Source organism: Meles meles, chromosome 5 (assembly GCF_922984935.1).
Source record: "Meles meles chromosome 5, mMelMel3.1 paternal haplotype, whole genome shotgun sequence".
Taxonomy (NCBI): Eukaryota; Metazoa; Chordata; class Mammalia; order Carnivora; family Mustelidae; genus Meles; species Meles meles.
In genome coordinates, this window is record NC_060070.1 from 58,056,135 (window position 1) to 58,070,062 (window position 13,928).

Genomic DNA, 13,928 nt, shown 5'->3' on the forward strand with positions numbered 1-13,928 from the left:
AAGAGGTTAATATCCAAAATATATAAAGAACTCATACAACTCAACAGCAAAGGAAAAAAAATGGTGAAAAATGGACAGGGGATCTGAATAGACATTTTTCCAAAGAAGACATACAGATGGCTAACAGGTACATGAAAAGATGATCAATATCACTAATCATCAGGGACATACAAATCAAAACTACAATGAGATATCACCTCATAACTGTTAGAATGGATATCATCCAAAAGACAAGAAAAGCAAGTGCTTCTGAAGATGTGGTGAAAAGGGGACCCTTGTGCACTGTTGGTGGGAATGGAAATTGTTGCACTGTACTCTGGAAAACAGTATAGAGGTTTCTCAAAAATTTAATAATACAACTATAATAATCAACTATATGATACAATAATTCTACTTCTGGGTATTTCTCTTAAGGAAACAAAAACACTTAACTTGAAAAAATATATGCACCCTATGTTCACTGCAGCTCTTTATAATAGCCAAGACATGGGAGCAATATAATTGTTCCCTGATGGATAAATGGATAAAGAAAAGATAAGGGGCACCTGGGTGGTTCAGTCAGTTGAGCATCTGACTATTGGTTTCGGCTCAGGTCACGATCTTGGGGTCAAGGGATAGAGTCCCACATGGGGTTCCACACTCAGTGGACTTTCCTTGAGATTCTCCTTCCCTCTTCCTCCTCCCCCTTTGCCCCTCCCCTCCCTCACTCCTGCATGCATGTGATATGTTCTCTCTTTAAAATAAATAAACAAACAAATAAATAAAATTATATATATTATATATATACCCCTATATATATGTGTGTGTGTGTGTGTGTGTGTGTGTGTATGTGTGTATATATGGATGGTAAAGGCTGCTGTATTGATGATTTTACTATATATACAAATATCAAATAGTATGCAGTAAACTAGAAACTAATATAATGTTACATATCCATTTATAGCTCATTAAAAAAAAAGAACACTCGTGCTTGGAAGTCTTGAAATTTTGTCATATTAGGCTAGCTGCCATTATCTTACTAGTCCTGAGCTGTTGGCGAGTATTACAGATATCATCCAAATTCTTTCACTATGTCTTGGATAATAACCAAATACAAGGATATACCAGCTTTAAAAAGTATTGTGCAAGGGGAGAAAGTATTATGGCTATAAATTCACTGGACTGTGAACAAGATCTGTGAGGACATAGTGAACTCATCCAGTTAATATACTGCTAACCACAGCAAATCCTAATATCACCATATTGCAAGACAATGGTAATACATTTTTTAAGAAGCCTAAATATTGTTATGTTCTTAGGCCAATAATTATATATTTAAAAATCTACAGTGAGGAAACAATCTAAAAATAGTAATAACAGCCATGAAAACTCTCTGTATCATAGTCAGTGTTTTTTATATGAAGAAAAATTGGAAGCAACCAATAATATAAGAACGCCTAAATAATTAACTGAGTAGAATATTATGGAGATATTAAAATGGAGGTTATAAAGGTCATGCAGCAACATCAAGAAGGTAAAGTATAATCCTAACTGAAAATAGAATACAGAATTATATGTACACTACAATTATAACTATGCAAAACAAAATGAAAAAATGTTCATAGAATTGTAAGCAGTGCTGGTAGGAGCTACCTTCTGAGATGCCTTATTTTCTTAGAAATGTTCATATCATTTGATTGAGTAATTCAATTTCCAGTATTCTGGAAATACATATGTTAAGAAAATCATCAAAAGAAAGAAGGAAGGAAGGAAAGAAAGAAAGAAAATGAGAAAAAGGGGGGGATGGTTAGGAAGAAGAATTTTTTAATACATTTCTGCAGCTTTTTTTAATTCATAAAGAACTGAAAACAGCTTAAATGGGTAGGAAGAAAGAAATAGTTAAATAAATTAGGGCTTATCTGTCTGCAGAATATTTTGTAGCTGTGAAGAATGAAAGAAATTAATGATAAATTTATAAATTTAAAAGGAAAGGTAATATTCATTTTAAAAACAATATATAAAATAATATTGATTTTATGATTTAAAAGTGCATACAGATAAAAATATACCAAAAATTAAACGTGTATTTGCTGGAAATATATTAAAAATTAATAGTGATTAACAGAGAGGATATAAAAGAAAATTCTTAATACTTATCATCTTTCTTATATTTTTCTATATTTCCAATTTATATACAATAGTCACAGTAGTAGGTATTACTTTTGTAATCAGAAAAAAATTCTAAAAGCCTAAGTAAGAAAAAAATAAAGTATCTGTATTGGCATGATATAAGGGTGGTTGATTAAGGATTGTGTGCTTGTTTTTCTAGTTTCCACATCTTGGGATGTAGTTATGCTAAATTTGTAATTTCAAAACCTGTAATATTAATAAAGTGACCCATGCTATACTTATTTGCCTTCTGGTAAGATATGACACTAATAATAACACTTTACATTTATGTTAGGATTTACAATTTGCAAAGTATCTCACTTGTATTATTTCATTCTATTCTCACACCTGTGTAAAGTGTTACCATGCTACAGATGCAGAAATTGATTCAGAAATTAAGTAAAGTCCTCCAAGTCATTTGGCAGATACTGACCAAACCAGTGTTGGACCCAGTGGTTAATCATTCAAAGGCTCTCACAGATCCCATGGAATCATTTTCACAATTCTCATCAGGAAGGATAAAGCACTATGCCATTGCAAATAACACAAATGTTATAAACAACTAAGACACTGGAAGAGAGTGACTTCAGGGGCACCTGGGTGGCTCAGTGGGTTAAGCCTCTGCCTTCAGCTCAGGTCATGATCTCAGGGTCCTGGGATCGAGCCCCACACTGCTCAGCAGGAAGCCTGCTTCCCCCACTCTCTCTGCCGGCCTCTCTGCCTACTTGTGATCTCTCTCTCTCTGTCAAATAAATAAATAAGATCTTTAAAAAAAAAAAAAAGAGTGACTTCAATTTGTTTCATACCTATTCCTTCCATTGTCCTCACAATGATTGATTTTCTTCTTCTCCTCCTCCTCCTTCTTCTTCTTTTTTTAATTAGGCTTTTTCCTGGGTGGCTCAGTAGGTTAACTGTCTGCCTTTGGCTCAGGTCATGATCCCACGGAAGCCTGCTCAGCGGGGAGCCTGATTCTCCCTCTCCCTCTTTCCTCCCCCACCTCTGTCTCTCTCAAATAAATAAATAAAATCTTAAAAAATAAAAAAAGTAAGGGGAGACTGGGTGGCTCAGTTGTTAAGCATCTGCCTTCGCCTCAGGTCATGATCCCAGGGTCCTGGGATCTAGCCCCATCAAGCAGGAAGCCTGATGTCCTGTGTTCCCTCTCTGGCTGTGTCTCTCTCTGTCAAGTAAATAAATAAAATCTTAAAAAAAAAAAAAAGTTAGGCTTTGATGTTTTAGTTAGTACCTTTCCAACACATCTCCAATCCCTTGATATGCCCTATTAATTAAGCAGTGATGTAGACTTTGCATGAAGTAATTTTTAATTAGCCACAGTGATTCCCAAATTATTCAGCCTGGGCTCAGGACCCTTAATATTCAAAATAACAATCTACTGCATGTAAACTCTTTATTTAAATAGTGACATCTGAGATTAAGCTCAATAAATGTTTCCACGGAAACGAACTGCAATATCAAAACTTTTCAAAACACCAAAATGATCCAATTAGAAGAGGTAAAAGCAAGTGATGGAAAGAGCAGCTATTGATAGTATAGAAGGGTTCATTCAACTTCCTCACATAAATTTTCATAAATGTGTCTGCATATTTATTAGAAGACTATGCAATTTATTTGCCATTCAGGGATCTCAACTAGATAAGAATGATACATGAAGTGAAAGTGCAGTTGTTCTTCTATAGCATTGAAGCCAATTTCATAGAAATGCAGACATTAAAACTGAAGAGCAAAGTAAATTTACATGAATGTATACACACATAGATACCATAACCACTCCTGAAGATAAATTAAAGATAAAATTCTAGGATTCCTGCAGCAGAAGAGAGCAATAAATTTCATGAATTAGTTCCAGATAGAAAAGTTAAATAAGCATTCAGTCTTCCTTAGAACTAAGAACAAAGGGAAATATTTGCTAACCTTGACTGCAGAATGAAATGCAAACATAAACATGTTTATTAAAGGTTGTAATCACATAAGAAGCTCTTAAAAATAGCTGAGAGTCAAGCATAATATAAGAGCAATTCATGAATGTACATTTTTTTTATTTTCTACTATGAACATTAACCAGGTTCAGATTTTAACCTTGACATTGGCATGAACTGTGACAACTGAAAACCCAAAATGGTTTTCAAAACATACATGGCTACAGAATTCTAACTTTTGTTTTGAAAGCTTAGGTCACAAGATATTTTCTTGGAAATCCTTGCAAAAAGATATCCAGGTATGTTTAATAAATAGCGTTCTAAATTTTACCAATAAAACACAATGACCAATTGACATATACAGCTGCATCACTAATAAGACATCTCAAAATTAACCCATCTGCAATGTAGCTCCTGATCCTTTCTGCTTTTCTTGGAGTCTTGGAGTCTTTCCCATCTCAGTCAGTGGTGACCCCATCTTTAATGCCTGTCCATCATGCTCTGCTATCAACCGAGTATAGACAACTGGTTTTGAATGGCACTATGGTAGACCAAAGGGGATTTATTTTTGCCACATTAAGCAATACTGAAAAAGGACAGTAGACAGCAATGTCTCTATGCAGTAATGATAACACTCATAAAACTTACCATGCTAAGAAGTCTGTTAAGAAGTGTGGTAGTTCCTGATGGTCAGAAAAGGACATCCAGTAGACCAAGCCCTGAAAGACCTGAACAATGTGCTGTCCTTTCCTGGCATGCCTTCAGTGAGCAGTACATGGGAATTACCTGTCCCACCAGGAAATGTCACTACTATTTACAGATGAGAATTGAGCTTCTTGCCACCTATGTCCACATACACCCATGTTACGCCCTGAGTAACATTATCTCATCTTCTTCAGACTCATATTTTGAAGCGAGTCATAAAGAAAAATAAAGGATCAAACCAGTGCTGCTGACTTACGTCTACGGCTAACATTTCCTAAGCATGCTTGCAATAAAATCTATTTCCTCTGGCTTGAATACTAGATACCTGAATTATCAGTCTGCATTATCTCTTCTTACAACTTGCTCCACCAGAGACTAAAGCAGTTTTTCCAGAATATAGAAATGTGAATCCTTGCGGTAATACACACCCTCTCCTCAATCTAGCTATTTTATAAATTAAGATGGCAATTCAGTCTTTGGAACTGCAGCCTTGACACCTTCTACTTTCATTCAACAAGTTGCAATGGGCCTAGAGTTATAACCTCTGAGCTGTTATATTGTGAACGCGAATTACCTGTGCAGATTCTTTTAAAGTTGGGATTTTCCAGAAGGTGTCCTGGTAGGCGGCACTGGAACCGATGTTGCCAGAACTCAGGGAACCAGGGATTCCTTGTATTAGTGTCCAGCCTCAGTTTCAGGAAATAATCATCAAATGACCTGACCTCTGGAGACTGCAGCTTTATTGTGATTCCCCCGTTGGCTTCCACCTCATAACCTTCAATGACTTCATCTCTGTCTGCCCATCCATCACTAAAAAAATTCAGGGATTGGGGTGGGGAGAGAGAAAGACAAAGGTCTCACAAATAGGGCTCAGCATTATGCATGAATGAAGCAATTCAGCAGGGCTGAAAGTCTATTGTAAGTCAGAATCCTACTCATCAATAACTTTTTTTTTTTTTTTTTTGGTGGAGAGTAGAAATTCTGAAATCGTGAAGTCCTGTTTGTTTATCACAGTAGTGAAAGTGACAATGAAGATGATGATGGTAGCAATGACAAGAACTAACATTTATTGAGCATTTACTAGGCATCAGATTCTGTACTATTTTCTTTTACTCAGTCAGATGTTCAGCAACTAACTGAAGTCCCAGTGGATCCAGAATATGGACCCAAGCAGTCTGGCTCCCAAACCCAGTGCTCTTTAGGCCACAAAACCCATCAGCTGCTGTCCAAATCAGAATAAAATAAAACCCAGGCACTCAGGGCCTTCACAATAAGAGCTCAGCAAGGTTTCAAGGTTGCAGCCAAGACCATTATATGAGCTGCATTTATGGGATAGAAAATTGATTTAGCTCAGAAGCATGGCAACTACAGATTTTGTGTCTGGACATTGTTCAAACTTGCATTGCCTAGAAGTGATGAGATGCTTCCCCCTCAATGTTATCCCAAAATAGCAACATTAAAAGAAAACAATCCCACTTCCCCAAATAAAAATAATCCTCATGCTCACTAAAAGGAAGTTGACATTTTATTCAGTGAAATCATTTTTTTGTTTTAAATTTGGTCACCTTCTAGAACATTCACATTGGTCATGAGTGATGTAGCTCCAGTTTAATTCAAGTGTACATATGAGCTGGGCCAAACCTCATGTAAATGGCTGTGATCTCTTCCCATCAGGTGCCAAAGAAAAAGTGCACTAGAATTAAACAGGCAAAAAAGACTTTATTCAAGACTGTTCCAACAACCCAGAGACACTGACTCCACTCTGCTGAAACAAAAGTTGTGGAGATTTAAGTGTTGAGGTGAGCTAGTGAGCAAGTGCCCTAGACGACATCAAGGGGAGCTTGGTCAATGTGATTAGCCATCTGTGTTTGATAACTGTCATTTATCTAAGTTAGGCTCCCACCTTCCCACAGAAACGGGGAGATAGGGTTTGCTATCACTCTTGATGATTACACTTCAAAGGGATGGCTTCCAGTTCTTGAGAAAGAAATTTCTCTGCTATAAAAACTGGCAAGAGGCTAGGAGAAAATGTACACCTCCAAAGGACAGAGAAAGAATATATAATGACATTTTTAAAATTAAATGCTCTAAGGAAAGGGAAGTCAAGGGGCCCATAGTTAGGAAGAGACTTCTCTAATTTTGAGTCAAACTGAGAAGAGGGTTAAGGATTATCTTGGTCAAGAGGTGGATTTATTTATACCCACGGAGTTACACCCTGCAGTTTCTGGAACATAACTGTCTGCCAGAGAAAGTGTTTTTGTTTTGCTCCTCACAGAGCAGAGACCTGGACCATATATATATGACTGACCATAGCTCACCCCTTTTTAAACTGAGATCAACTGGAATAAATGCATGTCCTCCAGTTAGTTGCTCCATTGGTGCAGTTCTGCTCAAGAATCTTCCCACTGAACCAACAGGAGCCATTTTTTCAACAGACCAAAGGTTGTAGAAGGTATAGTTGACTTAACATGATCCAGAACTAAAGGAACCTTGAAGTTTAGTGTGGTCTAACCAGTCAGATCACAGAATATTTATACACTTCTTCTAAATCCATTGGGACAGAGATTTTACAATCTTGCACAGACCTTTCCTTCTCTCCTATATCCCGCCCATCATTTTCTTCTTTCCTTCCTTCTGTCCTTCCTTCCTTTTGCATTTACCTAGATGCTCTGCTATGCTCAAGATTCAATTAAGAATGAGACACACTATCCTTTGCCCCTAGAGTTATAGACTTCTGGGGAAAAGACACTAAACAAGAATTACAAATGTTGTAAAGAAGTGACCAGTATTGTGGGGAGGAGAGTCTTGGGGCCTTAACTTAGTCAGGTGTGTATGTATGTATATAAGTGTGGGTAGGGAGAAAGTGATTAGGGATGACTATCCTAAGAAAGTTACTTCTGAGTTGAGACCTAAAAGATGTGTGGGCATTATTAGTCAGATGAAGAGATGGGGAGGGACTGGTATAGGAGGTTCCTGGTAGATTATCTAATATACAGGAAAGAGCATGGGTCATCCAAAGAATTTGGAGAGTCAATATAGCTGTGGCAGGAGACAGACGTATGGGCATAAATTTCAGCTTAGTAACCATTAGCCTAAGGATTGTATTAGTTCTCAAAGTGTTGTAAGCCTATTACATAATAAGGCCACTGAGCTCTGCCCCCTGGTGGAGACTGACCTGAGTTTTTCTAACAAGTCGCTCTACTCACCATTACTAAATAAGACGGCCAGTCAAATTGATTTAAAAAAGAAGACAGACTCTTTTATCTTTCTGTAAGTTCAGTCTACTTAGAAAGGCTAGTTTAATTATTTAGATTTATTCACATTATATCATAACTACACTTATAGCAATCTGAAGACCTGAACTATAGGGTCAAGGGTAAAAAAAAAAACAAAAAACAGTTACGTTCTCAAGAAATTCTGCTTGTGAGTATATATTTAAAATCAAAATGACTTATAATTTGAAGAAGAAAATTCCTTTTTGACATAAAATTTAAGATTGAAGTGTGTTTCTCCCCAAGATTTACTATTACGTGAGCGAGACTTCTCTATGTGTGAATGTATAGTCTGAACAAGAAACCCACAATTTTTTTCAGTGTATGAGTCTTTCATATTGTTTATTTGCATTTCTTTTTTTTAAATCATTCCCAATTTATTAATTTTTTAAGGATTTATTTATTTATTTGACAGAGAGAGATCACAAGTAAGCAGAGAGGCAGGCAGAGAGAGAGGAGGAAGCAGGCTCCCCGCTGAGCAGAGAGCCCGACGTGGGGCTCGATCCCAGGACCCTGAGATCATGACCTGAGCTGAAGGCAGAGGCTTAACCCACTGAGCCACCGAGGTGACCCATCATTCCCAATTTATAAAAGCAAGTATCATGTGTCAGTGCTGGAAGCAAAGAAAGTATGACCTCCTGCCCTTTCGCCCTCCAACACAGGAGCAAATCAAGGGAGTTAATCTGAATATAGAAAATTTGAAGTCATGTGGTTTAGTGGGGCAGAGCCATTGGTTAAAGCTCTTCCCCCTCACTATTGATGATCTCATTCCAAAAATTAGATGTTGATGTTAAATCCAGGAAGTCATGAGTGAAATCAAGGAGAACCAGGGGCGCCTGGGTGGCTCTGAAGCCTCTGCCTTTGGCTCAGGTCATGGTCTCAGAGTCCTGGGATCGAGCCCCACATTGAGCCCCACATGGGGCTCTCTGCTCCACGGGGAGCCTGCTTCCTCCACTATCTCTGCCTGCCTCTCTGCCTGCTTGTGATCTGTCTGTCAAAAAAATAAATAAAATCTTAAAAAAAAAAGAAAAGAAAAGAAAACAGTATTCAGCCTGGATTGGTTGGTGAATACTTTTGAAATGTTAATCTCTAGACTTTCATATGAGATCTTAAATCTATCACAGATAAGATGTTATGGCATGCTAACAAAAGCTGCTGAAAAACATCCATAACACAACTCTTGGTTTTTATATGTTTAAATCATTTTGTCTACAGACCACTTGCCAAATGTATTTACAAAGAATTTTAAAGGATATTTGCTGTTCAGTTGTGCTGGGATTTTTTATAAGGATTTTGTTTTGGTGAATTCTCTGTGAAGCACACTTGAAAACAGGGAAGCAGCAGCTCTCCTGACACCTGGTTTGCGTGTTTACTTTTGTTATTGTTGTTGATAGTGGTGGTGGGAGTGTGGACCATGCTACCAGAGATGACCTGCAGGCACCTGCTCACCCCAGACCTCTGCAATGAATCCTGCTGTGCTGGGTGCTGAACTCTGTGAGGCATATTCACAGCCTCCAGCAACTTCTGCTGCCCCATCTGCTCCCCAGTGATGAGTTCCTTTTCCTATCTGGAAATAAAGCTGCAGAATGTGGATAAACAGGGTGAACATTTAAGACAGCTATGTGTCTTTAAGTATTCCTCACAAAATACAAGAATCCTAGTTCCTTGCCCCCCCTCAACATTTTTATACGACAGTTCTTTACAAGGCTGGCTTCATCCCCAAAATCATTGCTCTAGTCCCTGTGAAATTCTACAACTCCAACCTGAATAATAATAAGATTTCTTCCACTGAAAAAATTCTGAAGGAAACAATAGGAAAATATTGTTTCTAATTCCATCAATTATATCTTGACAGGAGCTGCGTGAGTGTCACTTTTACATTATATAAATTAAAATCATTTAATAAGAAAATTGATAGTTAAAAACAGAAATACAATAGTATTCATTTAAAAATTGTTTAAAAACATTTTTAGAAAAATGTATTTATATTCAATTAAAATAATTACAATCTAGGGAGCAAAGCATATGATTTGTATTGAGTACAAGTAACTATGTGTACCTGATAATAAAGCTATCATCTTTAAAAATAATCCAGAGATTACCATATAAGAAAATGAGAAAAGGTTAATAAAAATATTTTCAGAAACGTAAGTAAACAAGCACAAAATTCTATAAATACAATGCTAACCATACTTATAAAGGCTGAAGAAATGTCACATGATGCAAATTAAATCAAGTGATGTTAATTGTGGGAAATTTTATGGTGGTAATGGCAGCTTTTTCAATAAGAATTCAGACTGGCTTTCTCCATTTGACATTTATTTGCTAAGAATCCTGTATGAGTTAGGCATTTTGCTTATTGCTACAGATACACTGCTAAGCAGTACAGGCAAGGCCTCTATTCTCAAGGCATTCACAGTGATGGGGAAGACTAGCCACTGAATACATAATAGCCATAGGGAGTTGTAGTAGCTTAAAGGAAAGGAAGGTGGGCTACAGAAACATGGAAAAGGGAAAGGGCCCTGTCAAGGGAGGTTTTGATGGAGAAGTAGCATCTAAGATGAGACTTAAAGGATGCATTGAAGCTACACAGTAAAGAGGGAGATGGAAGAAAGACCAGCTCAGGAGAGTTATCAAACAGGAAAGCTATCAAACAGCAAGGTGTTCAGTTTGCTTAGAGTGTGCCAGGTAAAGGAATGATAGGTCACACCAGTGAGATCTAGAAGAAACTGAACATCATTTTTAAGGATTTGGGATTTAATTTTTATGATTGTGAGAAATTATTCAGATTTTAAATAGGGAAATGACATGATTAGATTTGTTTTAGAAAGGTCATTCTAGAAAGTACTTACAGTGTAGATACTTGTGGAGGTTCTTTGGTTCTAGAACTCTCAGACAGAAACTATGGAAACACACACACAGACATGGGCACACACACACATACAGGCTAATTTTTTATATTATAATATGAAGGCAGGTGTTGATGGTGTGGAAGCACTGATGAACCAGGAATTGGGGTAGTGGTCACAATTAGTCTATATTTAATTTTAAAATCAGTTGCTGCAAACCCACCACAAATATAAAACTGACACAAAATGTAGGTTCTTTTTTTTTTTTTTAAGATTAAGATTTTCGTTATCCGTTTGAGAGAGAAAGAGAGTGAGAGAAAACATGAGAGGGGAGAAGGTCAGAGGGAGAAGCAGACTCCCCATGGAGCTGGGAGCCTGACATGGGACTCCATCCCAGGACTCCAGGATCATAACCTGAGCCGAAGGCAATCGCTCAACCAACTGAGCCACCCAAGCGCCCCAAAATGTAGGTATTTTTAATTTAATTGTGTAGTACAGGCACTTAGAGGTCCCTCAGCTCACTGAAAAATTGAAGATGATGGAGTACCTTCACCTTTGGTTGTCCTGTATTGCTGGAATTAGAATTCAAACAGAAGACTTCTAGTCCTATGGTATTTCAGTAGAAAAGTGACTAAGGTGGGGGAGGGAATGGGATGGTGTCAAAGGTCAAAACAGCAAGAATAAAGGGAATTCTCAAGAAATGGAAACTTCATGTGAGGGAGATCAAGTTCAGATCAGTAATTCTTATTTTCCATCTTTTCCTCACCCCTATCCCCCAACTCACCCCTGGCATCCTAAGCCTAAATCATCTGACATGATGAAATCTTACTAGATGTTAACAACTCTTTATCATCAATCTCCTCATGATCCAACCGATGTCTGAGCTATAACTACATATGGGAAGGATTTCTCTATGAAAGCACTACTAATCATGTGGTCCAAAGATTGGTATCAATTCATAACTGTTACCAGTCAAGAAGAAGTAAGACAGAGACTGAGACTAAGCATTTAGGAAAATCTAGAGCTGTTAGACACTGTTGCAAGGTCTAAGAACATGATAGGTGGACTAATGCCATTGTATACAGTATAAACATGGGGTTTTTCAATTTATATGGTGAACTGCCTGTAGCTCAAGCTGTATGCAGGCCACATGCAGTAGAACCACGTGACAGTGTGTAACATTTCAAGGTTGCTTTGCAGTTGTAACACAAAGTATATAAATATCCAAGAATATATTCCCATTTATTTTATACATGTTTTTATAATACTTTAAATTTTAATTAAGCTTATTTTATAATCTATCCTATAAGATTAACTTCTAAATTAGGAGAATAAATTCTCATTATTTACTTTAACTCCACTGAATTTTTATTTATTTATTTATTATTATTTTATGAGAAAATGTATACAATCGTTGACTGTGGCGACAGTAGTATTTGAATGTAGATAGTGACAATGATTCTACAGAAACAAGGAGAAAAGAGTTCTGATGAAATTTACCTGAAAATGTCAGCTCATATATTGAATTTGGCTTTTATCCCAATTAATGGTGAAGTGCTAAAACCATAGTGTATTATTTATGGAGTTGTTTTATCCAATGAATTTATGAAACCATCAAAATATACTAATTATTTAACACAAAACATTAAAAAATTAAAAACCAAGTAATTCTTGGAAACAAAAAGTATTAAAAACCCAACAGAAGTCTATGTTCAATATTCTGCATAAAACATTAGTGTTTCATGGGTTTTTATGAAGTGACATTTGGGCTTGCTAAGACTAAAATACACATACAGTTGCCAAGACATTAGTGAATGACTGCATCAAAGATATTTGTTTAGAAATGTTTGCTGATTCCGGTAAAGAAAGTAGCTCAAGTTTTACTTTCTGAGGCATCATCGCTCTATGATTTCTGAAACCGCCTAATGATATGGAAAACCAACTCATTGAATAAATGAAGCTAGCAAAGCATTCTTTCATTGTAACTTGACAAATGCGCAGATAAATTCTTATGTGGCAGTTCTTTTAGTATGCGTGCAATTTGAAAATGAAGATTTAAAGGAAGAAAGCTCTGCTCTTATTTAAATTCTCTTTTAGCTTCAATGCTGAGAAGCACAACTAGCTCTAGATATGATAAATTATGAAGAATTACTTTGTCAAAAAATGTGGTTGGCAGTTTGTGTTTTGTATAGGGATGTGTTCTGATGCTGCAACTGCTAACCAGGAAACATCTGGAGTAGGTACCCAGGTAGCTTATGAGAGAATGTAACTCAGTGCAATGCTTTCTTCATTGAGAGGTTTTGATTAAAAAAAAAAAAAAGTCAGTTGAAGTAAACAACAATTAGTGACAGTACAAATTTCAAGTTAGGTAAAAACAAATGCACTGAAGGTGGCTTTCACTGGCCCATCAGAACAGATCGTTCGCATTTTTTCCAAATGTTGTGTTCCATGACTTAACAATGGTAGGTTGAAATTATTCATGATGGCGATACATTCATCCAGGAAAATCAGTAAATGCTACAAATTAGGGCTTCTGTTTTATTGGCCTTCTTCCCCCCATGTAGCCAGCCCATTGTGATAATTTGGAACCTGACCATAAACAGCTATTTTTGGTATTGATGGGCGAAGTGATGTCAAGAGTGAACTATGGAACACACACGGTGTTTCTTCAGGATAAGAAATCAGTTTGGTCTGAATATTTAAATATATCAGTAGGAAAGCCTAACTTGCTCTACTGACTGGTATTTGATATATTTAACAGCCTCTGTATTTCCTGGAAAGAAAGAATTCTTTTTTCTCTTTTTTTTACAAATAAAAGCTGAGGTCAAAGAACAAAATTAAAAGTCAGAAACTTTACAGAACAAGTTTTTTTTTATAGATTGCTGTACCACAATTTTAATTTAAAAATGATTGTCAATGAGTAGAAAATGATCTCAATATTATCATGTACAAAGTATTGTCAGCAAATACTTCATGAATTGAATTGCCTTTGCCTCCTTGGGCTGCCATAAAAAAGACTA

At 36.6% G+C, this 13,928-nt stretch overlaps 1 protein-coding gene across 3 annotated transcripts in view; it reads right to left on the bottom strand.

The window, feature by feature from the left end:
- GRM1 (glutamate metabotropic receptor 1) overlaps positions 1–13,928 on the bottom strand; it is a 440,097-nt gene that overhangs the window by 112,349 nt on the left and 313,820 nt on the right. For all 3 annotated transcript variants that reach the window (XM_046004121.1, XM_046004123.1, XM_046004122.1), the window contains one exon: positions 5,362–5,597. In XM_046004121.1, the coding sequence (XP_045860077.1) occupies positions 5,362–5,597 (236 nt within the window). The remainder of the gene's footprint in view (positions 1–5,361; positions 5,598–13,928) is intronic.